At 40.6% G+C, this 27,889-nt stretch overlaps 2 protein-coding genes, 2 long non-coding RNA genes and 1 pseudogene across 7 annotated transcripts in view; 3 read left to right on the forward strand and 2 right to left on the reverse strand.

The window, feature by feature from the left end:
• Positions 1-27,889, reverse strand: part of LOC143667631 (uncharacterized) — a 33,195-nt gene that overhangs the window by 1,115 nt on the left and 4,191 nt on the right. For 2 of the 3 annotated variants that reach the window (XR_013168125.1, XR_013168124.1), the window contains exon 3: positions 14,829-14,895. The exons of the other annotated variant lie outside the window; for it this stretch is intronic. This is a non-coding gene — a long non-coding RNA (uncharacterized LOC143667631). The remainder of the gene's footprint in view (positions 1-14,828; positions 14,896-27,889) is intronic. 3 annotated transcript variants of the gene reach the window in all.
• ZSCAN32 (zinc finger and SCAN domain containing 32) lies at positions 4,702-8,627 on the forward strand. Its single transcript, XM_077142381.1, is given in 3 exon segments — positions 4,702-4,744; positions 7,883-7,942; positions 7,945-8,627. Coding segments are annotated over 3 exon segments (786 nt in total).
• Positions 15,341-27,889, forward strand: part of LOC143667630 (uncharacterized) — a 66,793-nt gene continuing 54,244 nt past the window's right edge. For both annotated transcript variants that reach the window (XR_013168122.1, XR_013168121.1), the window contains exons 1-2: positions 15,341-15,504; positions 15,601-15,693. This is a non-coding gene — a long non-coding RNA (uncharacterized LOC143667630). The remainder of the gene's footprint in view (positions 15,505-15,600; positions 15,694-27,889) is intronic.
• On the forward strand, positions 16,614-22,169 carry LOC143667620 (COP9 signalosome complex subunit 2 pseudogene; annotated as a pseudogene).
• OR2C1 (olfactory receptor family 2 subfamily C member 1) lies at positions 24,850-27,684 on the reverse strand. The gene has a single exon (XM_077142035.1). It carries the CDS (start codon positions 27,482-27,484, stop codon positions 26,543-26,545), a length of 942 nt encoding a protein of 313 aa, XP_076998150.1. The 5' UTR covers positions 27,485-27,684; the 3' UTR covers positions 24,850-26,542.

The raw sequence follows: 27,889 nt of genomic DNA on the forward strand, positions 1-27,889 counted from the left end.
GTGGTCAGTGTAATCCTCATTGAAAAAGTGGTATTTGAACAAATACTTGTAGGAGGAAAGGGAGAGGGCTCTCTGAGGGATGGGTATAACAGTCAGAGGGAATAGCAAGTACTAAGGCTAGAGGCTGACATGAGTCTGGGTGTTTAAAGAGTAGCAAGGAGACCAGAGTGACTGCAGATGGAGAAGATGAGAATAATAAAAAAATGAGGTCAGAGAGCCAGATCACACAGGGTAGCGCTCCTGAGAGATGAACTGAGATGGACAGCAAGCATTTAGAAATTGACATTGCTGCATTATCCAACCGCATTTTAATTTATTTTATGAAAAAAACAAAACTGGCCTTTCACCACAGATAATTTGAGATGCTGATGTAGGTCCCTGAGGCCATTGTAAGGACTGACTTTTATCCTGAGTGAAATGGGTTAGTCAGTGCAGGGCTCTGAGTGGAGGAGCAATAGGATCTTTTTCTTTTTCTTTTTAACAGTTTTTTTTTAATTAAGGAAGTTATAGGTATACAGAAAATCATGCAGAAAATACAGAATTCTGATATATGCCCCCATCACACATGCAATTTTCCCTTTTATTAGCACTTTGCATTACTGTGGTGCCTTTGTTAAACCTGATGAAAGAATGTTATTATAATTTTACTATTAGGTATATTTCATAGTTTAAATTAAGGTTGACTGTGTTGTACATTCATATACAGTCTTTTAAAATTTTATTTTTATTCTAGTAACATATACACAGTCCAAAATTTCCCCTTTGAAATGATTCAAATACTTAATTCATTGTCGTTAATTACATTCACAATGCTTTGCTGACATCACCACCATCCAATACGTTCCCATCACCCCAAATAGAAATTCTATATCAATTAAGCATTAACTCCCTATTCTGTACCCTGAAACCGGCCCCAGGTAACCTGTATTCTACTTTCTGACACTGAATTTGCTTATTCTAATTACTTCAAATCAGTGAGATCATACATTATTTCTATCTGCTGTATTTCACTCAACATGATGTCCCCAAACTTCATCCATGTTGTCATATGTGTCAGGACTTCATTCCTTTCTATAGGTGAATGATATTTCAATGTATGTTTATTTCATTTACCCATTCATTTGTTGATAACACTTGGGTTGCTTCCATCTTTTGGCAACTGTTAAAATGTCACTGTGAACATCATGGTGCAAATAACTGTTTGAGTACCTGCTTCAGTTCTTGGATATATACCTAGAAGTGGGATTGCTTGGTTAAATGGTAATTCTATACATCCCTTTATGAGAATCCACCAAACTGTCCTTTGCAGTAGCTATACCATTTTACATTCCCACCAACAAATGACAAGTGTTCCTATTTCTCCATATCCTCACCAACACTTGATATTTGCAGTTTTTTTAATAGCCATTCTAGTGGGTGTGAAATGTGAAATGGTGTCTTATTGTGGTTTTGATTTGCATTTCCTTAATGGCTAATGATGAGCATCTTTTCATGTGCTCTTTGACCATTTGGGTAATGTTTTAGTTTGGTAGGTTGCTTAAAGCAGATACCATGAAATGTGTTAACTTTAACAATGGGAGTTTAATCAAATATGGTTAAAGTCCAGGAAAATATCCAAATCAAGGCATCATCAAAGTGATGCTTTGTTCCCAAAGACTGTCTGCTGGTGATCCTTAGCTCCTCTACCACATGGCAAGGCTGTGGTTGTGCCTGCTGGTCTTTGTTTTCCTTTATCTCCTTGAATATACTAAAGATCCTTTTCTTAAACATCTTTGGTATGTTCAAAATCTGGTCATATTTATTGATTTTTGGATTTTTATCATCTTCCTTTGGATGGGCTATCACATTTCCTGTTAGTTTGTCTAGTAATATTTTTTGCACACTGTACATTTTTGTTTATTTATTAAACATAACAGCATACAAACACATTCTTACCATATGAGCATTCCATTCTTGATATATAATCAATAACTCACAATATCATCACATAGTTGTATATCATCGTGATCATTTCTTAGAATATTTGCATCAATTCAGAAAAATAAAAAGCAGAAAAAATTCATGCATACCATACCCCTTACCCCTCCCTTTCACTGATCACTAGCATTTCAATCTACTAAATTTATTTTAACATTTGTTCCCTCTATTATTTATTTAGTTTTAATCCATATATTTTACTCGTCTGTCAATAAGGTAGATAAAAGGAGTATCGGACACAAGGTTTTCACAATCACACAGTCACACTGCAAAAGTTTTATCATTATACAATCATCTTCAAGAAACATGGCTACTGGAATGCAGCTCTACAGTTTCAGGCAGTTCCCTTCCAGCCTCTCCATTACACCTTAACTAAAAAGGTGATATCTATATAATACGTAAGAATAACCTCCAGGGTAGACTCTTGACTCTGTTTGGAACCTCTCAGCCATTGACACTTTATTTTGTCTCATTTCACTCTTCCCCTCTTTGGTCAAGAAGGTTTTCTCAATCCCTTGATGCTGAGTTCCAGCTTATTCTAGGATTTCTGTCCCACATTGCCAGGAAGGTCTATACTCCTGGGAGTCATGTCCCACATAGAGAGGGGGAGGGCAGTGAGTTTGTTTGTCGTGTTGGCTGAGAGAAAGACCACATCTGAGCAACAAAAGAGGTTCTCTGGGTATAACCCTTAGGCCTAATTTTAAGATTAAGGGCTCAGCCTATTGCTTTATTTGTCTCACTGCTTGTGAGAATTATCAGGAATACTCCCCGTTTCTCACCATTCCCCCAAGGGAACTTTGCAAACACTTTTTTATTCACTGTTCAAATCACTCTGGGATTTATTGGGGCAACACTCTGGACAAACCTACACAATCTCATGCCCTACACAAGGTTCCATGTACTTATGGTGTTCAATTAAGCTGTCCACATAAGTTATATTAGGAAATGTACTAGTCAAAATATAAATTTTGACACCATACATTTTTAATTATATCATGTGTTAATTCTGGGACTTAGTCTGTGAGCTCTCTGTTTCTTAAGTTTGTTTCCAACTAATGATATGACAAGAGATTTTTCTGAGTGTCAGGAGCTGACAAAAGTAAATCAACCAACACAAAAAACAACTTTCACAGTCTTTGCAAATTGTCTAAAGGTACTCTCTACTTTAGAGTTTAGCCCTCCTATCAAGATCAGCCCAATGCCGAATGTGATATGTAAGGTCCCTCTATTTTTCCTAAGCCTGCATCTTTTCCCAGGCTTGTGCTTGCTCATGGCCTTAGAAAATTCCATTTTTAGGAATTTGAATGCTCCCTCTATTTCCTGTTTATAGATTTTCTCCCCCCTCATACTGCTCTATTGCGTGGTTTCAGACAGATAATCCTCTGTCCCAAGCCACTTTGAGTTTTTTTTTTTTTTTACACTTTTGTAGCTCAATCCGAGCTGCTGCTGCTTGCAAGGCAAGTTCTTGGATGGTAAGCTTGAGACAAGTTTCCTGATTCAGTCTTTCAGGCTGCCACCTGATGGCTTGGCAGTGATATGTTGGCACCCCAGTATGCACATAGGTGGTTACTCTGCTCCCTCTGTAACAGGCCAGGGACCGCAAATGTGTGCCTCCACACCATGATAGGGAAAAGGGTGAGGGGCCAGGAAGAACACCACAAGCTTCTCTTACTGTTTTAAAAGCTGTATGTTTGTTTTTTAAAAATTTTTGACAGTCCAGTTACTATAACTCTTTGTTTTCTAGAGTTTTGAGGAAGCTGTCTCTGCCAGGTTTTGCTAGTTGTTCAAAGGTCGTGTCAGGGAATGACATCCTGGAATATCTTTCATTGCCATTTTGATCAATCAGAGTGTACCATGTGTTTTGCTTTGTTTTTTATTTTTATTTTATTTTAATCTACCTTGGTTTTAAGAGGATCACTTTAAATATTTCAATTTACTTGGCACTTAAATCTACTTAAACTTTTGTTTGTGATTCCTTTCTGCCACAGGGACTTTTATGGTACTATGACCCCCAAACAGGCGAGTTCCATGTCACATTTATGTTTTACTAATCAAAAACTGTCATAGTAGGTGCTCAATAAATGTTAGTTGGAGTAAATAGGAAAAAAAATGAGTTGAACTGAATAGTAAAGGGGGAAGGGTTCACTATGCTGGATTGAGAATAGAGTAGGAAGTTAAGAGCGAGAGGACCAGGTAGGAAACTACAGCAGCAATCCAGGTATGAGACGGTGGTATCCATAAGCAGGGTAGAGGTGATGAGGGGAGGCTTGGTGCTCTTCAGAGCAACATGACCAGATACTATCAGACAGCACTGGCTGGAAAGGTCTATATACTTTTTCCCTCACAATCAGGTCCCAGATGGCATAAATCTCTGGGAGGATACTGGGCTGTGTATGTATGCTCAGCGTTCTTGAGTAAGAATCCAGTCTGAGCAATAACTCTCAAGATTTACTAATTATTTTGATCTTAGATATTAATTTCTTTTTGATATGCAAAAGGTTTAATAGCTAGCGCACCTGGGTAGCCACCAGTTACAAACAACCCTGGTTGTGTAGCCTGGTGGCCTTATGATGGACTGGGAGTTACCCTCTTGGGGGCATGACCCAAGGGACCAGACCACAGACCCGGACTCATGAACAGGGGGTTCAGTGAGTTAGGGAGTCTTTCAATACTTTAACAAGCAGCCCAGCTGTACTGTGCATGCCAACTAAACAGCCCTGTACCATGCACCCTGACACAGGCATCCTGACTAGGCACCCTGAGACAGGTGAGGGGAACAGAGGTTTGTTTTTTAAATATTTTTATTGATAAATCTTCACACACATACATTCCATACATGGTGTACAATCAATCAGTGGCTCACGATATGATGACATAGTTGTGTATTCATCACCATGATCATTTTTTGAACATTTGCATCATGCCAGAAAAAAAAAAGAAAAAACTTAGACATACCATACCCCTTACCCCTCCCTCTCAGTGATTACCAGTATTTTAATCTACCCAACTGATATTACCCTTTGTTTCATGTTATTTTTTATCCATATTTTTTTTACTCATCTGTCCATACCCCAGGTAAAATGAACAACAGACATAAGGTTTCTACAATCATACAGTTACATTGTCAAAGTTCTATCTTTATACAATCTCTTCAAGAATCAAGGCCACTGGAACATAGCTCAAAGTTTCAGGTACTTCCCTCTAGCCACTCCAATACACGATAAGCTAAAAAGGGATATCCATATAATGCATAACAATAACCTCCAGGATAACCTCTCAACTTTGTTTGAAATTTCTCAGCCACTGAAACTTTATTTCGTCTCATTTCTCTCTTCCCCCTTTTGGTCAAGAAGGTTTTCTCAATTTCTTGATGCCAGGTCCCAGCTATTCTGGGAGTTCTGTCCCATGTTGCCAGGGAGATTTACACCCTTAGGAATCAAGCCCCACATGGGGGGGGGAGGGCAGTGAGTTCCCCTGCGGAGTTGGCTAAGAGAGGCCATATCTGAGCAACAAAAGAGATTCTCTGGGGGTGACTCTTAATCCAAATTTTAAGTAGGCTTAACCTATCCTTTGCCCAAATAAGTTTCATAGGGGTGAACCCCAAGATCAAGTGCTCAGCCTATAGATTTGGTTGTCCCCACTGCTTGCAAGAATATGAGAAATTCTCCAGTTGGGGAAACTGAATATTTCCTCCTTTCTCCCCAGTCTCCAAGGGGACCTTGGCAAAATACATCTTTATCCACTACCCAAATTACTCTGGGATATATGGGAGCATCACACTAACCTGGACAAACCAAAAAAATCTCACATCCTATTCAAGATTCCATATAATTATGCTGTTCAACTAAACTGACCATACAAGTTAAATTAGGAAATGCACTACTCAAAATATAAATTTTACATCAAATAAACATCTCTCCCTTTGGTCTAACACAGAAGTTGAAGTTTTAAAATATGGACAATATCCTTTACCCTGTGTACTGATTTATGTTAGTCCTATCCAGATCAGGTTCATTCATATCACTACTTGAAGTCTTTTTCAATTTTTTAAACAGTTCCTGTTTGGGGTACTGCTGACTTTCATACATTCAGAGATCTAACTCTGAGTCTCAGCTGTGGATATTAACTCTTGTCATTTAGTTTCTTGTGTGACAGGGTGACAGAGGATATAGACAGAGATGGGCCATACCAGGAATTACTCATGTGTCAGAAAGGAGAATAGGCAGATGTTTCCTAAAACCAGTTCTTTTCTCCTCTGAGTCTTTGCTTCCCTCCAGGTCCTTGCCGTTTACCATGTTCTCTTATGAGGCTACATACCCCCAGGAATTCCCACAACTGTGGAGACAGGTAAACCACTACCCTTATCACTAGTCATTTCTCAAGAAAATGTTAGTGGGACTCATGATAATTAAGGTGAAATAGGGTAGATTTAGTAGATAACTATACAACTCCTTTTCTATTGGAGAGAATGTTTTTTCTACTACACTAAAAGTTTTCATATTTTAGGGCAAAAAAAAGCCCACAGTGAGCTACCTTCCCAAGAATAAGAGTAGCCAGTTTTGGCTTTGTTTGAAAAACTAGTATATAACTTCTTGGGCTACTTAAACCCTACACTGCAATATGTGCACTTCTCCCTGATCTGTTACTGTGTTCTTTGTCCCCTGGAAGCAGGTGTGCACTGGGGGTATGGCGAGACCAAGACATTCCTAGCAATTCTTAGTGATTCTCAGCTTTATGAAACACTCCAAGTCCATCAGCAGAACAGTTATATCCTAAGTGCTGTGGGAGAACTCCAAGAACAGGGCTCTCTGCAGAATCCAGAGCAGTGCTGCACCATGTTCAAAAGCATACAGATGAGCTACTGCAAAGTGAGGAGAGGCCATGTTACTAGGCCTTGTACCTTTTATAAGGAAATGAGCTCCTTGGCCTGTCCCCAATATGGCAAGCAGGGATTTTCTAGCCAAGAGAGAAGTGAAACTGAGCTTGGAGAACTAAAGAGAGCCCAGAGATGTTAGAGAAGGTATCACTAGGGATGGTTTGACAGAAATGAAAAGGATGTTAGGAACCCTGGCCAGGATCTTAGCAGACTTCACTTGCAAATCCTGTTCCTAACAGACTTGGTAAGACTCTTTTGGCCCAGATGGTAAAAGGATGGAAAGTCCACTTAGAGTCCCTTAGTCCAAAAGTGAAGAGGGAGAGGCTTCTGCTCAAGGCTTTATCATCATCGTGATGTCTGATGTTTGTACAGGGCAGAAGTCTTGCTTTTTATGGGGTTTAAGGCTTATTTCCCTTGCATTTTAGAGCCCTGATTTTACATTTACCAACCTCTTTCATTGAGGACATACCATGTTCTCTGTGGAGTTCCATTTACTTCCTCACATTGCTAGTTAGGCCTCCAGACCAGACTCTATCTTCTTCCTGCCTTTTCCACCACTAATGCTTCTTTCATAGCTGAAGCATGTGTTTGCCAGCTACTCAGGAACTGGCAAACCCAGGGTAACCTCTTGTCATTCTGCTCCTAGATGTGTTAGGCCATTCACAAACTGAAAATACACCTATAAATAGATAAACAGGTGACACCCAGCTTGACACATTACCTGTTTTATCACTGTGTCAAGACACCCAAAAAGAGAAAGAATAGGAGAAAATTTGGCATGGAGGCCGGAATGTAATATGCCTGTGACTACAGAATTTGGAGTTGGCAGAAACAGTGGGAATCTCAAATTTCTATTATTCCCAAAACATTACTACTGGAAAATAAAATGTAGACTTTTAAGTAGCAGATGACTTAATCACATAAAAAGAATTCCAATGAGGTATTTTTCATAGTAGTGTAGTAGTACTCTCTCCTCATTCTATTGTTTCCATTTCCTACAACATAGTCTATATATTTCTATTCTTTCAGGTTTTGAGAGCAGGAATGGGATTAAAAAAGATAATCCAAAATGGGGTGATTCAGAGGAAGTAAAAACAAGGTTTTACAGAAAAAGTTTAGTGGAGAAGTTTTTCAGCACTCTGAGTTAAAAAAAAAAAAAAGGCTGGGAGAATGAATAACATCAAGAAGGCATAGAAGACATTATCCAGAGGACAGTGGAGAAAAATCCCCACCCCACAAGAGGATGAGATACCAGAGACTTTGCACTGGGGAAAGAGCCTGTAAGTATCTCCTGTGTGGGAAAAACTGCTCTCTGAGATAACTCTCTCCCCACCAGCCAGCCCCCAAACTGGAAAAATCCTCTAAATGTCATGAATATGGAGAAAGCTTTAGCCAAGGTTCTTATCTCATTCGGCATCAAAGGATCCACACAAGAGAGAAGCCTCACAAGTGCACTGAATGTGGGAAGGGCTTCAGTGAGTGCTCCAACCTCACTGCCCACCTAAGAAATCACACAGGGGAGAGACCCTACCTGTGTAAGGAATGTGGGAAAAGCTTCAACCAGAGTTCCAACCTCATCATCCACCAAAGGACCCATACCGGGGATAAGCCTTATCTGTGTACTGTATGTGAAAAGAGATTCAATAACAGTTCCCAGTTTAGTGCTCACCAGTGGGGCCACCATGAGCAAAGTCCATACAAGTGTGAGGAATGTGTCAACACAGCTCCCATTTCAGTGCCCAAACAGAGATCCCACACTGGGAAAAAAGCCTAACCAGCGTCTCAGTATGAGAAAAGCTTCACTAAAATCTCTGTCCTCAACTGCCACCAGGGGGTTCACATAAAAGAGCCACTCATATCACAGGAAGGAAAAGAAGTGTTGTAAGTGAGTAGGAATACTGATGGATCAATTAGGCAAACACATGGTTTATAGATCTTCCTTCTGCTTGTGGAACACCTGTTAGCTAGTCCTTGGCTTAACAACTGGAGCTTAAGAACCACATCCAGGAATAGGAATCAGAATAAGAATCCTGAACTCCCCTTCCTAGCTCTGCCTAGGACTCCAGAGTTGTGTCTCACTGTGGGCTTAAGTTTTGCTTTAAAGGAGAGAAGGCTAAAGAATCTCTAAATCCTGCCAGGAAACCATGGTGTCCCTGTTCCAAACACTGTGAATGGGTGGCTCGTAGCCTAAGAAGTGTTTCCAGGCCAGGTCAGAGCATGGCACAAGTGGCCCACACACAGCTGAAAAAGAAATTCTTCCCTTCATCGAAGCACATATAGAAGTTAATAGCTTGACTCTTTTCTAAACCAGGAATTGACTTCTAGACACTTTCTGTTATGTACAACTGCTACCTTCAGAGGAGAGGAAGGATGAGTTAAGCCATTAGATGATACTGAGTTCTCTTTCCTTAAGAGCCAAGTATAGCATCTAAATTAACCTTTGGAAGATTTCTCATATTGCCCCCCGCCCCAGTTCCTGGTTTATAGTATCTCACAATAAATGGTTTGTACAAGTTTAAAAGCATTACTATTTCTAATGAAAATAAATATGTTTATTCCTCAACTTTCTTGGCCTTTGGCTGTAATTTTCGCCATTAGGGGAAGGATCCTGAGGAGGATCCAAGTGTAGAATCTGCTTCTAGGCAGCAGGACATGCAGAGAAGGAATAAGGGGCAGGAAATGGGGAGAGGAGGAACAGAATTAGACTGGGAAGGGTTTCAGCTAACATGGAGAAGGAAGATCATAAGCATATGGAAAGGACAAGAGCTTCAGGAGGGTCTGACGGCAAAACAAAGGCAAATAAAGGGAGTGATGAGTGTGAGAAACAATAGAAGCCAAATGTAAAACCTATTGATCTAGAACAGGTCATAGAAGTTTTAAGGAAGTAGAAGTGTTTCATGAAGCCTCACCAGCAGGCTCTTCCCACTCCTGGACCTTCTATAGACAGGGGAATTGGGATACAACTGCTGAACGCCTAGCATTTTTAGGCTGCCTCCACCCTTCAAACTTCTTTATTTCATGGTCTGGTAAGAAAAAAGGTATTATAGCTCACAATCCTTGCCTGCCACCACACCAGGTGATCCTGGAGTAGAGTGGTCAGAATTAGAAAACACTATCATTTACTCATTCGGGAATTACTAGGACCTTTATTCTGGCAAGAGCAGTTCCAGCCTCAAGCTTTTTTCTCTTTTTTTCTTTTCAGGAATGAGCTTCATTGGGCCCCTCAGAGGCACCCGCCCCAGGGCAGCCTCTATCCACCTCCCCAGATGTCTGAGTCCCAGCTTTGCAGGGCTTATTGTCCAAGATTCTAAGTTCTGACAAATCCAACCTTTTCCTCTGTTCCCTCAAACCCAGGTGTGTTAGCTGCTTCCTTCATTTACTATTTCTATTGCCTTATTTCCTTTTTCATTTCTGTTCTCTGACACCCATTTGACTAATCCCTTAAATTCTTCCTGAAATATCTGGTGTGGTTTCTGTTTTTCTTGACTGGACCTTTATTGTTTTATGGTATGTTAAGAATTTTGGATTTTATCATTATATGTAATGGGAAGCCAGTGGAGGATAATTTTAAGCAGGGAATGGCAAGAACTTTAGCAGCAATGGAAAAATCTGGATAGTTGATAGAGAACTGTTGAATAGAGAAATCCAGATCATTGATAAGACTATTCACCATTGAAGCAAAAATTGGGATTTCATCTCAGCCACTTTGAAAGCTTATGATTTCTCCTTGGAGCTACTATTTGGGGCAGAGTTGCTTAAGAGTCTGCCCTTAGAGAGTTTAGAAGAAGCCCAAGTGAAAAGAGCCTCATCTTTCAAGATTGGAAGATTTCTTCCAATTTGGCTAAAATTTTGTTTCCCACATGGAGAATTGTTCTTCCATATCCAGCCTTCACAATTCTCCCTTGCACTTGTATTTTCCATTTGGGTCCACTCTAGGCCTTTCCTGTCCATATCAGGTCAAACACGGAGAAATCAGAGGAAGAAGTAACTGATATGAAGAGAGAGATACAAACCCAGTTAGAAAGTAAATCTCTTCCACGGTATCTTTGTGTAAGAGGAAGGAAAAAAGTAGGAAAAGATTTTGGAGGGGGTAGGGATAGGGCATAGAGCAAACTTGTGGCTCAATAAGAAATAGAGACAATTATAATCCAGGAATTCCAAGTTGCAGAGGACTCTCCCCTTACTAAATCCTTTATGAAGACATGCCAGAAGAGAATGTTTACTACATTTAACCTTTTGGCTGGGGCTTGAGTGCTGGGAGTGCTAGGCTCTGGGATTGGCTCCTCAATGCTTTCCTTGTTCATTTTCTCATAGACGTAAAGAGGGCTTTGGTATGCAGCCTCGGCTCTCCTTGTGATAGTCTTATGTCATTTGACCTTGGTATGACACTTTTCTGGGTCTGCAAATACCTCAGCTTCTCTGGCTGCACAGCTACTGCTTCAGCTACCTCGTAGTTCTAGTAATGGTTAGGAAGTTTTCATGAAACTGCCATTTGTCAAGGATGGCAAAGAAAGTCTTTTTTTTTCTTTAGAGTCCCAGTGCAAACCTGCCACCAGGAGACAACCTTCTGGATGTTAACCCTAGGACTATTTTCTTCTTGGTCAAATGACCACAACTGTTACCCCCTTCATTGTCTAACTCAGTCTGATCATTGCACTAATCACTCAAGAATGCATTTGAAGTAGGTGTACAAACAGCAACACCCCGAGCCTATAGATTTCCTTGGATGTGTAATGTTATCCTGATAGGATTCAGCCCTTCAGACATCTATTAAAAAGCCTTTTTTTTCTGTAACTTAAATACTGGACTCTCCATATAGTTTCTATACCCCCTTCCCTCAATGAAACATTTTAACTAATAGATACGTCATTTTTTCAATTGGCATTACTCCTTTTTTCCAAGGATTTTTAACCTTCCCATGGGTGGAATCACATAGTCTCACTTCAACCTACTATGGAAGTAGGGCAAAGCCTAGAGACGTCACCCTTTGCACACTCTACCATGGTTCCTCAGTGTAAGGTACCTGATGGATGATGATCACAGCCAAAAACAGAGCAGGGCCCCACAATTCTCCTTAACCCACTTTACTTTCCTCTGGCTACCTCTTCTATGCCTCTCCTGTAAGGGGACCTCCTTACCAGTCAGTTTTGGAATAGCCCAGATCTTCTAGAAAAAGAAGTTCTTTTCCTAGGAAAAATCCTCTCTTTCACCATTAACAGTTCCAGCCTTCTCTCACTCCCACTGTTCAACACTGGCTTGGTTTTTGGGTACAGACGAAGAGAAGGACTGAGAAGCACTGAAAAGTATTTTTATTTCCTTATGGAGAATACAGTATTCTAACAAGCAGCCTTGCTACTCCCTGTGTTTGTGTTTTGGTTTTCTAAAGCTCCTAGAATGCAATAAACCAGAAATGGACTGGCTTTTATAAAAGAGATTTTTAAAGTTACAAGTTACAATTCTAAGGCCATGAAAAGTCCAAATTAAGACACCATCAAGAAGATACCTTCTTGGAGGAAAGGCAGCTGGTATCCAGGTTCCTCCATCACATGGGAAAGAACATGGCAACGTCTGCTGTCCTTCTCTCCCAGCTTCTGGTTTCAAACAGCTTTCTCTGTTTCTGGCATTTCCTGGGGCATCTTCCTTTTACATCTCCAAACGGCTGTGTCCGAGCTTTCTCCAAAATGTTTCTCACTTAAAGGACTCCAGTAAGCTGATTAAAAGCCACCTTGAGAGGGCAGGGTCACATCTCCATGGAAACAATTTAATCTAAAGGTCCCACTCAACAACAGGTCTGCCCTCACAAGACTAGATAAGAAGATCATGGCTTTACTGGGGTACATAACAGTTTCAAATCAGCAAAGTGGTAAGTCTGAAAACTTCTGAACTTGGTATTCCCTGCTCTGCCATCTGGAGGAGGCTGTGCTGCAGCCTTTCAGTTGGTCACTCCCATGGCCATTCAGGGCACACCTAGAGTTTTCATAAATTCTGGATTTACCAAGGATTCCAAGCGAAGTCTTAATTTCCTGGTAGCCCCCAGTTCACACCTACTATCATAGATTAAATGACTTGCACAGTGACTAAAGTGAATGAGCTGGATTTTCAACACAGGTTAACCCAATTTCAAAACCCTTCATTATGATGCCTCTTCAATCTCTCATTTTCAATACTCTGGTTTAAAACATTTCTGTGAAATTTCTGAACACAATCCTCATACTACATGTTTAATACCACCCCAGGGAACGTCTGCTATCGCAGAGGTCTTAGGCCTGCAGAAGCTGGAAAGATGCAGGCACAGCTGCAACCTCATGTCACAGTCACTGCCACCAACCATCTTCCAGGAATGCCTGGCTCCTGGGGTTGGCCAAGCACACAGTGCAGCTTTTATCTGTTTATCCATCCCCTCCCTTAACCTCTCACATTAGCTTCTTAGTACTTTTCTAGATACCTGAATTCTAGACTATTTCAGCATGATTTTGTCCTTTCTTACTCAATGGTCAAGCCACTTAACATGTACAAATGGGATCTTATATCTAGAAATTTTCACCCTTCTGTTAGTGTCCTCTGATTTGGGCTCATCCTTTCCAGGCAGACCTATCCCAAAAAGCCTAGTCAGAAAATTTGCTTAGTAGTCTATCTTCCTTCAGAGGAGCAAATTATTTCAACTTCTCTGAGGTTCTTTTCTCATTTGAGGACAACATCCACCTTGTTGGATGGAGAAAAAAATTAGATATGGCATTTATAAAGCATCTAGCCCAATGCTTGGCACCTGCAAGGTGCTGAATAGAAGCATGTGGTGGCAGTAAAAGAAGCTCCATCTTACAGGAGTGCCTCCCCAGCATATCTCATCACCAGACATATATTTATAGGTTTAATGTCTGTGCCGTCCTGGAAGAAGGTAAGGTCTCTAAGAGCAAAGACTTTGCTTTGTTCATTGCTGAATCCCAGCACTCTGAACAGCATCTGGTGCTAAATAAATAGCTGGAAAATAATTAATGCATGGTATAAAAATAAAGGGAAGGCTGGGATCATTAGACAAGATCAATCAACAAGTACTTCCAGGGTGTCAAGAGCTTGAGCACCACAAAGGATAAAAAAGGAGTCAGATTGGTATCTATCGGAGATGTCTCTGACATCTGTTCCTACTCCTGTTACTCTAAGGCAGGGTTTCTGAACCCCAGCTCTACTGACATGTTGAACCAGATAATTCTTTGATGTGAAGGGCTATCCTGTGCACTGTAGGATGTTTAGCAGCATTTGTGGCCTCTCCTCACTAAATGCCAACCCCTCCAGGTTGCAACAATAAAATTGTGTCCAGATATTGTCAGGGAGGGAAAACTCACCCCTGGTTCAGAATCCTACTCTAGTGACATTACTCTAGCAATACATCTGGCTGATGTAGACCTCCCACCTGGTTTTCCTACAGAGCAGATCTCTTTCTACAAAGCAAACCTAATGGTATAACTACTCTGCTTAGAAGCCTTCAAGACTTCTTATTGCCACTGAAATAAGCCAAAGATCTACATATTTTCAAGGCCCTCCCCGGCACTCAAGGCTCTAACCTACAGCCCCAGCCTCACTGCTCACTCATTAGCCCACACGTTTTCTACAAGCCAGCACAGGAGAACTGGCCCAGTTCCTGGAAAAAGATCTGTACTTTCCAGACTTAGGGTCTTTGCCCACCAAACTTTTCCTGCCTGAAATATTCTTTGCCTGAAGGCTGAATCACCGTTTCTACAGACCCTGAACAAGAGCAACTGCCAGTCTTCGTTCCTCCCAATGAAGGATGAAGGGGCACTTCAGCCTGGGAATTGGAAACGCAGATTTAAGGAAAACTCGATGTCTTCAAAGATCAGCAAAGGCAAGAACTCCACAGGATGAGAGCTGGTAGCAGCCACGCCACAACCCTCTGGAAGCCTCTTGACCCACGCCTTAACTCATGTTACCTAATACTAGAATTTGTTTCTTGTGGGTTTACCTCTTCCACCAGCTCAGGAGCTCTCTGAGGACAGGGATCCTGTTATCTTCTTGCCCCAACGCCCAGCCTAAGGCAGACAACAAAGGGCCTCGGTTAACGAATGTGTGCACGAGAGTTAACTGCGTAACAGCTAACAACGCTGCAAAGGGGTCTTCTCGGGAAAACCGAACGGACGAGCGGCTTACAAGACTACCGTGTCCCGACGCCTTCCCAGGAAAAGGGAAGCGCGCCGGCCTCCAGCACGCGAGAGGAAGGCCACAGGACGGACGGCGAGCCGCAGCCCTCCTACCCGACCTCAAACACCTCCCGGCCGCGCACCCAGGTCTCCGCAGAGCCATTCCGGAAGCGGAGGCTGAGCATGCCGGGCCGCCGGGGTCAAACGCATGCGCGAGTGCTAAGCTTGAAACGAGCAACCCGCGGCCGGCCTGCGCTGCGCCTGAAGCTCCGCCCCTTCACGTGGCTTCCGGTTTCCGGTAATGGATGGCAGCCTTCACCAATGAGGGCAAAGGATCCGTCGGCGCGTCGTACGCTGGGGCCAATCACGGTTTTAGGGCCGGATGCGGGAATTTTTTAGTGCTTCATGTGGCTCACAGATTTACCGTTTGCGAGGCCCAGTGCTGTTATTTCGTGCGTTCCTTGTAACAAGCCTGACAGGGCACACGCCCCTGCTTTGCAGGTGGGGTGGCAACGGCAGAAGTAGGAAACATAGCGATTATTGCTTGATAGGCACTGTTTTAAACACTAGAAAGTCAATACTGTTTTCATTTTACAGATGAGGCAACCGAGATTTTCCAGTGGCAAGAAGTAGAAGCAAAAACTCGCTCCTAACCCAACGGTTTTTCCCCTTCAATTATTTTAATATAATGTAAGTACCACAAGGCATTCTCATCGTGAAAATGTAGTCTCTTATCACTTACCGCCCAAACTATACTCCTTCCCTAGAGGAAATAACTGTTAGTTTGTGTATTTTTCCAGACCTTAATCTGTAACCTGCTTTTTCCATTTACTATATCATCAAGGTTTTTCTATTTTGATATGAAGATCTACCCTAATTTTTAGAACTATATTTAGCCATATATCATAAATACACTTAATCTTCAATCATTTTCCTTTTGATGGACATCAGATACTTTCCTGATTTTCATGTATGTGTGTGTGCAAATGCTCTTCAGAATATTCTTGTGTGTGTTTTTTTTAATATAAATGTAATTATTTCTGTACGCTGACATAGTCTGGGTCAAGGGTGTGCACATGCATTCTTGTTCCCCAATACCTTTCCTGGTAATTATCAGTATTCAAGCTTTTGCCTATTGGACTTCAGTGCATTTTCTGCTCTTAACCAAGGACATGAGTTACAGGTGTCTTTGATGAAGTCTACCTTTTGCAGGCTACACCATGGGAGTGTGGAAAAGGTCTCTGTCTGCAAATCTCTGCTGGTCTCATACAGTTTCAGCAAAGGACAATGTCATGTTAAAATTCAAAAACTCAGGACAAAACTCAGGTCTAACATTAAGGTAATATCAGTCACTAACACCTCAGTCTAAATGAGTTTATTAGGTCGAGTGTTCCAGAGAGCTTCACAAGAGCAACTTTTGATAGTGGATGAAACATTAAGAGTATAGAATGGGGGGCCCTGGCCAGTTTTAACTGCATAGTTAGGCGGCCTTGGGCAGTTTGAAAAGGTATCCCTTAAGAGGCAATTTATTTGAATTTGAATTATAATATTCATTTAAGGCTTATTTTTCATTTATTTTTTTCTGTTATATCTTGCTTTTGCATGTGAAATTCTGTGTCCTTAAAATGGTTTGTATTCATTGTCTCTTTGTTTTCATTGTTGAAGAAAATGGACAAAGTCTTTGTTCTTGTGAAACTTACATTCTAGAGAGGGTAAATATACAGTAGACAGATGTACAATAGGTGATCACAAAAACTATAAAGAAAAATAACATAAGGACCTAAAATGGCAGGGAGGTGTGATTTTAGAAAGAGTAAGAGGAAGGCCTTTCTGCCAAGGGGACATAGAGCAGAGACCTGAAGAAAGAGTGAGCAAATGGTGAGGGTATCTGGGAGAAGAAGGTTCCAGACCATGGATATGAAAATCACAAAAGCCTGAGATAGATGTGCACTTGGTGGTATTCAAGGAATGAAAAGGAGACCAGTGTGGCTGGAGTAGTTGGTGCAAGGTAGAGAGGGGAAATGAGATCACAGAGGTAGATGGAAGAAGCATCATGTGAGACCTTGGAGGTGTATATGAGAAAGAAAACCATTTGAAGTTTGAGCAAAAGAGTAACACAATCTAACTTATGTTTTAAAATGATCAGTCTGGCTAGTCTGTGGAGAACAGTTGTACTGGGGGAAGAAAAGAAGCAGGAAGACCAGTTAAGAGGCCATTGCAATAATGTAAGTGAGCACTGAAGGTGGTTTAGACCAAAATAATAGCAGAGAGGATTGAAAAAAAAGGTCATGTTCTGGTTGTATTTTTAAGAGGGAGCTAATGGATTGGGATGCAAAGTGTGAGAGAAAAATGAATGGAGGATAATGCTAAGGTTTTTCCTTGAAATACCACAAGAACCTCCTAAGTGGCTTCTCTGTCTTCAGTCTGGTGCCCCTTCAATCACCCATCAGTATGGAGGCTCTGGGAGCCCAAAGAAGAACTGGTACTCCACAGGATATAAATGGCGGGAGGTGGGATGTAAAATAGACTGATAAACTTCTTTAGGGAAAATATTTCACCTTCAATTAAATGCAACACAAAGCAGTTTTTAAAGCACTAGCACATGAGTTAACTATTTTGATCCTTACAACATTCCTTTCAGATATCATATTCATTTGATGAAATGGAGGGCTATAGAGGTCCACTGACTACCAGAGCTAATAAGTTGCAGAGTGTGTCTAAAATAACTGAAGTCTCTTGATCCCCAGTGCCATGATTTTCCAAGGTATCATGCTGCTCCTAATCATAGGGCAGAGTAAACAGATGGCTAAATTGGTAGGAAAGAGAGAGAGAGAGAGAGAGAAAGCAGAGCCTGAGGGTAGGAAAAAAATACGATCAGAGCAGTGCTTCTCAGCTGCTGGAGTCATGTATCTCCTGAGCTGCAGAATCTTCTTCAGTGCACCCTAAGTTCTTTGCACCCTAAGTTCTTTGCACCTTCAGGCCGTAGATGAAAAGATGAAGTGTGGGTCTAACATGATACAGAACAAGACAAGGAATGTGGTCTGATCAAGCAAGTAATTGTCCCAAAGAAAGAAGCATCATCGCCTTTGCTCCTGTTGGTCCTTGACTAAACAGCCAGCTTCAGGAAAGCCACTGTTGGAGAAAAGGATCAGGCCCAGAGGGGCAGAAGGAAGATGACTGGGGCCACAAAGACCTGGAACTCTTTGAAACATCTTTTTCCAGTCCAGTGAATTCTTTTGTCTTTGAGGCTGAGAATGAAGACTTGTTCTCAGTTCCCCCTTCTGAGCCATTTTTTTTTCCTTTTACAGCATCCTTTCCTCAAGCACCATTGCCATTTTCTCTTCCAAACCTGCTCTCTAGAAACACGATTAATCATGTGGCTGATAATTACACTTTGACTTTTCTGGAAGTATTTGCATTTCAAGTGTTACTTCATACTGTAGTCTGAAAGTGGAAGACATTTAGGAAGGAAGGTCCTTTCTGTTCTCCAAAACCACCCCACATGAGTGGTAATTACTGTTTCTAGTCATATAACCAACCAACCTTAGGGAGTTTTCTACTCCTGGCCTAGCATAAGACTGGCCATTGTTCAATAATAGATTCCTTGGAAAAAGCAAAATTTTAATTGCCAATGTGTAAAAGCCCTATAACTTGTCTCTTTTTTTTTTTTAACATGGTGAGTTATTTATTTAAATCAGGATAATTTAGTGTGTTGCCACTATATGTCATGAGTCACATTATAATGCTGTAAAACAATTCATAAATCAGAAGAGGTACCAAGAATAAAGGAACACCCCTTCCCCCTTCCCAGTCAAGATGTCTGACATGGAGGATGATTTCATGTGCGATGATGAGGAGGACTACGACCTGGAGTATTCTGAAGATAGTAACTCTGAACCAAATGTGGATTTGGAAAAATCAGTACTATAATTCCAAAGCATTGAAAGAAGATGACCCAAAAGCAGGATTAAGTAGTTTCCAAAAGGTTTTGGAATTTGAAGATGGATTTACTGCAGGAATTCTATGAAACAACACTGGAAGCTTTGAAAAATGCTAAGAATGATAAACTGGTTTAAGACAAACACAAAGCTTGGAAAATTATATCTAGAATGAGAGGAATATGGAAAACTTAAAAAAATTTTACGCCAATATTATCAATCCTGCCAGACTTATGATGGAGATGATGACCTGAAAAAAGGTACACAGTTACTAGAAATATATGCTTTGGAAATTCAAATGTACACAGCACAGAAAAATAACAAAAAAGTTAAAGCACTCTATGAATAGTCACTTCACATCAAGTCTGCTATCCTCATCCACTGATCGTGGGAGTCATCAGAGAATGTGGTGGTAAAATGCACTTGAGAGAAGGTGAATTTGGAAAGGCACACACTGATTTTTTGAAGCATTCAAGAATTATGATGAATCGGGGAGTCTCAGACAAGTTACTTGCATAAAATATTTGGTCTTAGCAAATATGCTAATGAAATTGGGAATAAATCCATTTGACTCACAGGAGGCCAACCCGTATAAAAATGATCCGGAAATTCTAACAATGACAAATTTAGTAAGTGCCTATCAGAATAACGACATCACTGAATTTGAAAAGATTCTGAAAACAAACCACAGCAACATCATGGATGATCCTTTCATAAGGGAACATACGGAAGAGCTTTTGCGAAACATCAGAACACAAGCACTCATAAAGTTAATTAAGCCTTACACAAGAATACGTATTCCCTTCATTTCTAAGGAGTTAAACATAGATGTAGCTGATGTGGAAAGCTTGCTGGTGCGGTGCATACTGGGTAACACTATTCATGGCCAAATTGATCAGGTCAACCAGCTCCTGGAACTGGATCATCAGAAGAGCGGTGGTGCACGATATACTGCTCTAGGTAAATGGACCAGCCAATTAAATTCTCTCAACCAGGCTGTGGTCAGTAAACTGGCTTAATCGAGAACAAGCTTTTACAGACATACTTTAAGCAAAGCGCAGAGATGTAATCCTTAAAAGAACTGGGAATGGCAAAACCACTGTCGGTTGATGTGTCCTGAAAATTAATGAAGTTATGGCAGAAGTGCTTTTTTGATCAACTGGTTTGTGTTTTGCTGCTACATTTATCCCAAGAAAAACAGCTTTACTCTCCAGGAGAAAACCAAAAAAATAAAATAAAATAAAAAATAAAGAAACAGTGGAGTGTTGTTCTGCAGGAGTCTGTGATGAATTATCATAAATGATTTTTTTTTTTAATTTAAAGTAAAAAGTGCTTTTGCTAATTGATCTTTAGGTGTACTTATTTTCATAACGTCATTTTCCTGATCATCATCTCCCCCCTTTTTGTTTCAGGAGCATAGACTTTAGTGTCTGGTTTGCTCGTTCAATAATTCCTTGCCCAGAGGGATTATGTGGAATTCCTGTGATAAGAGTAATATTAAAAGTAGTATAAAATTTATGAAATTACTTTCCTGTATAAGCAGTACCATTGTCCATTTAATAGATTGAGGGCATCCCATAACAGCAAAAGCATTAAGTAAAAATGTGATCGAACATGGCAGAAACGATCTCCAGATTGTGCAGTAGTCCAGATGAAATGAGAAGAAGCTTCTATGATAACATGTACATACTGCATTTTACCAAAATGTGAAATATGAGTAACATCCATTTGCCATAATTCATTTGCTTTTTGACCTTGAGGATTAATCCCTGATGCAAATGGGAGTGCATTTAAAGGTCCACAGGTTTGACAAGTCCTAACAATGTCCTGAGCTTGCTGTTTAGATAAAGATGGAAATTTCTTTCACAGCCCTTTGCTGTTGATATGAGTCAATTTGTGAAATGTTGTGGGATCTTGCATTACCCCCACAAGAATATCTGATTGCTGATTTTGTAATGACAAAGGATCCGGAAGATTGGTATGAGCTCTTTATATGCATGATAAAAAGGGGAGTAATTCAACTTTTGACTAATGTTTGTAAATGTAAAAATATTCAGGACAATTCATTTCCTTTAAACAAAGAAGCTGTCTCAATGTGAGTAACTGTTTGGCAGACTTATTCCGAATCAGAAACAATATTAAGAGATTGTGGAAAATTTTGCAATACTTGAATTACAGCTATTAATTCAGTGCACTGGGCTGAGGTATAAGGTGTTTTCTAACTTGTTTTCCTCTGCGGTGACATACACAGCCTGCCCATTTATTTTATCTTCAGTAAAGACAGTTAAAAGCTAACGGGGAAGCCCAAACTATTTTAGGCAAAATACATTGCATTCTTTTTTAAAAATTGTAAAGGTTTTGACATAGCAAATGATTATTAATTTGTCCTTTAAAATCATTTAATGCTATTTGTCAAGAGGTATTGAAGATAAATAGATTTCACACACTATGCGATTAATAAATCAGAATCTCCTCGTAAAATATTAAACAGGTTCTGTAACATAATTAAGAATTCCTAAAGTGGCAGGTAGCAAAAATGAAAGCAGAGTGTCAATAGTGATGTGTACCCATAGTAAATGACCTGATTTTTAAAATTGAATTCATTGAATTGATTGAAAAGGAATGCAGGAATGTGGATTCTTTATAATTGGCTGTGTGTTTTTGCTAATTTTAAATTTATTGCATGCAGTTTTATGAAACTTTCTTATAATAGTGGCTAAATTCCAATTTGCTTACATGACTGGGCTCAGTTGGGTCCTCTGGGAACTGACTAGGGACCAAGAGGAGCTTCCTGGGACTTAGATATCTTTATTAAAGTACACCTCCTTCTGGGAAGATAACCAGTCCTTCCAGCAAGTGTGTACATTTTAACTATTTCTTACCAAGGTCATCCAATAGCAACATCAGTTGCATGTAATGGCAACATCAGGTGAACAAAAGAGACTCCACAAGTATATTTTTTCCTTGCATTCAGCCCTCAAATCTGATCTGCTTCCAATATAAGCCATGGTTATCTTGGGATAAATTTAGTTTATACATATATAGTTTATATAAACACTGGACAAAACAAAGTATTTTGGCTTAAAGGAATTTAAGTGTTTATATGATTTGAATATTATTTAGCCAGTAATAGATTCATTTATAGTATTACTTAGATTAATAGATTAGGCCACCTGGTTTAGGGCAAGAAAAGAAGTTTTTTGCCAGTATAATGATACCCAGGAGAAAATCAGCATTTTTTATACAGATAACTTCATGATAAAAGTTAACATAAGTTATTTTGATAAAACACAGACTCTTTGCTTTTTAACTAATTACTTAGAAAAAAAATTTTTTAATATCTTTCATTAGAACGGGCTAAGAGCCCAAGAAAACATTGTCATTTTAGACTCATTAAATCTTTCTTGATTTTAACCATAATTTCCATTTTTACAAACCCTCAGCACTTATTATATTAGTTTAGGCTTTGTCCCACACTCCTCTTACTCTGCAATAGTCATTCATTTTATCTTAGGATAAAACTACTCTGTCTTCCTCCTAATAAAAATATGTTCCCCACATACTTCATGCCCAAGCCATCATTCCAAACAAATACTTTACCACACACAATTAACAGCAAAATCAAATATTAGAATGTCAAATACTTGAAACACTTCAGTTAATGCACATTCAAAACACCAATATATAGTTTTTAATGAGAATCTTCAGTCTCAAAGTTCCTAAAATATATCTCTTCTTCAAACATGAATAGGAGCTAAACTCATGGCCAGTCTCCAAACCACTGCCTGTCAAGAATTTAAGCCAACAAAAGAAGATGGGGCTACCATTCCCACTCTCTGTCACAAGTCTTTACCTGTAGCATTGGTATAAATCTCATAGAATAATCATTCAGACTAAACAAAGGTAACCTAACAGAACACCTTGAGTCAGAACTACAATCCCGAACCGCATACCCCCTTGGGGACCAACCTGCCACAGGAACCATCAATGAGCACTGACCCCCATTTGGTATGGCACCTTTCTCACTGAATACTCTCTGACTCAGGTGTACATGAATCCCTATATAAAGGCAGCCCATCAAGAACAAGCCCAGAAACCAATATTTCTTTATCCTGCTCTGCCAAAGGCACGGCAAAGGAGCAATTTTAAAAATCTATCATAATAAAGCAGTTCTTAGAAATTACAACTGGTGTGGGCAAGCCAGGCTGCAATGACTCCATAGGCTGAACCACAGTATCAACTTTTATCAAATCAGTCAACATTCTCCATTTTCCTGACCTCCCTCCTGCAATAAATATTGGAGAATTCCAAGAACCACGAGACTCCTCTAAACATCCTGCTCCAAACTGTTCCCAAATCAACCGAGTCAGAGCCTCAAACCTCTCTATAGATAAGGGCCACTGCTTAACCCACAAAGGCCCGTCTGTAGTATTTGTAGTGGACGTCCCTGGAGTGTCTCCTCACTTTATGCTTTAGGAGTTCCCTTATTAGATCCCTGTTTGGGCACCAATTGCTGAGTCCAGCTCAAGCAACTGTACAAACAGGGTAAGAAGGGGTAGTGGGAGATTGAGAAGAAACACAACTTAGAGTTTAAGACAAAGCATGAGTCAGGTAGTTCATTGCCTGATTGAACACAATAACCAAATAGAAACAGGAATATTTTCCCCGTTTTGTTATGTTCACTGCAAAGCCTTCCTAACCAATTTCCATTACTTAAGCTTTAAAACATTATGGCCTTAAGGCTGAAACCAAAAACAATGTTTTTGAATGAGATCAAATAAGCTTAATAATTCAGATGTTTTAACAGGCACCCCAGTAGCTTACACATACTCCTCCAGCCGCCTATTATGATTACCCATTACCCTGATGATCCAAGGAAAATGCTTACTTTACCAATATGACTCAAGTCCTCTTCTGTCTGCTGGACACAGTGCCTCTAATGAGACTTTTCCTTGGTTCCTTAATATTGATTTGGAGTCTTCTTCTTCGAGCCCCACGTTGGGCGCCAAATGTTGCTTCCTATTGAAACGGAGCTCGAAGGATATTAAGGAATGATGAGACAGAAAGAAAGGAAGAAAGACATAGACGGGCTCAGGGGGTCTGAAGTCTGTCTGAAGTAAACTCAAGCTTCAGACCCTCTGAGCCTGTCTATGTCTTTCTTTCTTTCTTCCTTTCTTTTTTTCTCATCGTTCCTTAATATCCTTCAAGCTCTGTTTCAATAGGAAGCAACAGTGGAGGAAGTCTTAAGAGAAATTGTAATAGCATAATTGGTAGTACAGATTGTTGGAACACTGAAAAGACCAGAATGATGCAGTTTTTGACAACAATAACAGGGAGGAAAAATACTTTCCACAGTAAATCCAAGTACAGACAGAGTGTGGCTGTATAGCTATTAAAGAGCTCATGGAGGAAAATGAAAAGAAAGCATGCCTTATACCTCATATTATAAGAGGTCCTTTACAAATATTCACATTTATGTGAAAATGCCTTGAATGAATTTCAAACTTTCAGGTATATGACACTGATTAAAGGTAATTTATTTTAAATTTATATACCTCAAGGAAATACGCAAAGCAACATTTTCAAAGACTCTTAAACTTTTAAAAACTCTGTCTTCTGAAGGTGGTACATCGGTCGAGCTTTTGCTGTGGCTTACAAGAACAAACATTTGTTTCTAACTCATGGCTGGAATTGGCTAGGCTTTGCTCCATATATCTTCCTATTCCAGGACCCAGGCTGAAGGAGCAGCCCCTATCTGGGTCATGTAATTCTCATGGCACAGGACAGAGCATAAGGGCAGTGGATCCTAACCATGCAAGCAGAATGTATGTTTCTGCTACAAGGTGGCAAAAATCAAGTCTGCTTACATTGTGTTGACCAAAACAAGTCATATGGCCAACTCCAGAGTCAGTGGGGTTGGAAGTTAATTCCTTCTATGGAGAAATGTGGCAGAGATGGAGAGTGAACAAGCAATTGAGAATAAGTATGCAGTTGACCATGTTGGTAAAAGGCAGGTCTTTGGTAGTTTTTGGAGGGTGTCTATAGTAAAAATCTTCTTTCAAACATCATTTATATTTTGTTTATAGATATAATCTATAGCCTATTCTTAGTTCTCATTTTCTTCCCCTTGCCTGAATCATTTGATGACTGTTGATAGTTTCTGTGCTGGTTTGAAAGGAAGTATGCCCCCTAGAAAAGCCATGTTTTAATCAAAATTCCATTTCATAAAGGTAGAATAATCCCTGTTTACATGTTTGAAACTGTAATCAGATCATCTCCCTGGATGATGTGATTTAGTCAAGAGTGGTTGTTAAACTGAATTAGGTGACAACATGTCTCCACCCATTTGGGTGGGTCTTAACTGGTTTATTGGAGTCCTATAAAAGAGGAAACATTTTGGAGAATGAGAGATTCGGAGAGAGCAGAGAATGCTGCAGCACCACGAAGCAGAGAGTCCATGAGCCAGCAACCTTTGGAGATGAAGAAGGAAAACGCCTCCCGGGGGAGCTTCATGAAACCAGAAGCCAGGAGAGAAAGCTAGTAGATGATGCCATATTCGCCATGTGACCTTCCAGCTGAGAGAGAAACTGTGACTGTGTTCACCATGTGCCTTCTCACTTGAGAGAGAAACCCTGAACTTCATCGGCCTCATGACCTGTTTGAAAATAGTCCTAAAACCTATTGACTTACTTTTCTCTGGTAATGTAGTTGTCAAACATCTTTCTCATATTAACTTGCCTTCTCTGCCTGGGGGACTAGTAAGTGAAACTTGGTGGATAGGAGTTCCTTTGGCAATTCTAATAATGCACAGAATCAAAAATTGGCATGCTGATTCTAACACCCGAGTTCCTTGAAGTGAGTCAGTGTATGCTGATCTGATTGCTGAGTTCCAAGAACTGTAAGTTTGGGAGACAAAATCTTTGCACAGAGAATATGCTTTATGGATGTATAATCCCTCTTAAGGTCTTAAACTTGCTTAATGGATCTCAGAGCATTCCGTAATCACTGACCAGACCAGCTTATTTTGATGCTGGTATCAAACCCGAGGGCTGGAACTTTTAGGTGGAATGATTTAAATAAAACTACTGAGAAGAAGAAACAAAGAAATATGGACAAAGAAGATTAATGGGTAAGTCTTTGGGTACAAAGATGAACTGTGTGGGTCTTCATATGGGTTAACAGGGCTGGCTTGATTTTGTGAAATTGTAGTTATTATAAGATACTGCACGTGGAGGTGCTTTCTTTAAAAAGGAACAGAATCCTCTAGAAATAGAAGGTATAATAAACAACATGTGGACATTGGAGTCAGAGACATTGAGATAGGTCTGAACTTGGTTGATAAACAGTGGGCCTGAATGGTACATGCCAGCCCTGCTATCTGTAGCACACGGTAGTTTTTGTTTTGTTTGTTTGTTTTGGTAAGTAAATGTAGAACATTACAAATAACACTAATCATGTCCCCACTTAGGGGGTTAGGGTTCTTGGGAACATGCTGTGGTTTTGCTGGTCAGTCCTCCTTGTGCTCACCTGACCAGAGAGATAATGAGAAAAAGTGTGTAGAAGTGAAGAGGCAATAAGGGATGGAGGAGTTTTTCCTTCCCTCAGCCGACATCCCTTCCTTTCCTCAACAGCCTTCTTAGTGCCCCCTTCACCTCCTTGTTCCTAAGAGTGTAGATGAGAGGATTCACCATGGGCGTGACCACGGAGTAGAAGAGGGTAATGAATTTGCCCTGGTTCTGACTGCTGGACTTAGCTGGGAGCAGATACCCATAGATAGCTGAGCCATAGAAGAGGAAAACCACCACCAGATGGGAGAGACACGTATTAAAGGCCTTCCGTCGCCCCTCAGCTGAGCAGATCTTAAGTGCTGCCTGAGCAATGTAGCAGTAGGAGGTCAGGATGATGCTTAAGGGGATGGCAGTGAAGAAGGTGCAGACTCCGTTGAGCACAGCCTCATTGAGACTTGTGTCTCCACAGGCTAGTTTGATCATGGCGGGCACCTCACACAGGAAGTTGTCCACCCTCCGGTGCCCACACAATGGGAGCTGCAGAGTGAATGTTGACTGGATCACAGAGTTGCCCAAGCCACCCAACCAGGCGATGGCAGCCAGCAGCCAGCAGAGCCGAGGGTTCATGATGGTGGCGTAGTACAGTGGCCGGCAAACTGCCACATAGCGGTCAAATGCCATCACCACAAGCAGGATGCACTCCGTAGCCCCTAGCCAAAGGAAGGCATAGAGTTGGGTTACACAGCCCCCATAGCTGATGGTCTTGTCTGGGCCCCATAAATTGATCAGCATTTGGGGTACAGAGCTAGTAGTGAAGGCAAGGTCCAACATGGAGAGGTTGCTGAGGAAGAAGTACATGGGTGTGTGGAGCCGGGCATCTAGACGGGAAACCAGGATGATGGTTGAGTTCCCAAATAGGGTCAGCAAGTAGGAGATGAGGATGACTACGAAAAAAATCATCTCCAGCTGGGGATGGTCAGATATACCCATCAGAATGAAACCCTCTAAGGAACTTTTGTTGGCATTCTCCATCATTGGTTGCTTCAGTCCCTTGAGGAATCTGTCAAGGGAAAACTGCTGGAAGAAAAGCAAGTGAAGAAGAAGCTACTGGATAAGGAGGATCTGCATCAGGATAGGTTGAATAGATCTCCAAGCTTCAGAGTTAAGCACCAGTTTAATTTTCATGATTGAAAAGTTTGGTTGCAATCCTCAACTGCTGTCAGTCCCTCAATGAATGGAAACTGTATTCTGTCAGGATGAGAAATATGAGCTATCACCAAAATGAAGGAAGTGCTCAATGAAAATAGAACAAAAAGATTAGGGTTCTTTAGATCAGAACAATGGTTTACAACAGGGATTTGACCATCTGGATTAGATGCAGAAATTCTCAAAATATGCATCTTCCCATATTTGATACTCAGAGAAGGGGAAGGAGGTACA

This window comes from Tamandua tetradactyla, chromosome 23, assembly GCF_023851605.1.
Source record: "Tamandua tetradactyla isolate mTamTet1 chromosome 23, mTamTet1.pri, whole genome shotgun sequence".
Classification (NCBI taxonomy): Eukaryota; Metazoa; Chordata; class Mammalia; order Pilosa; family Myrmecophagidae; genus Tamandua; species Tamandua tetradactyla.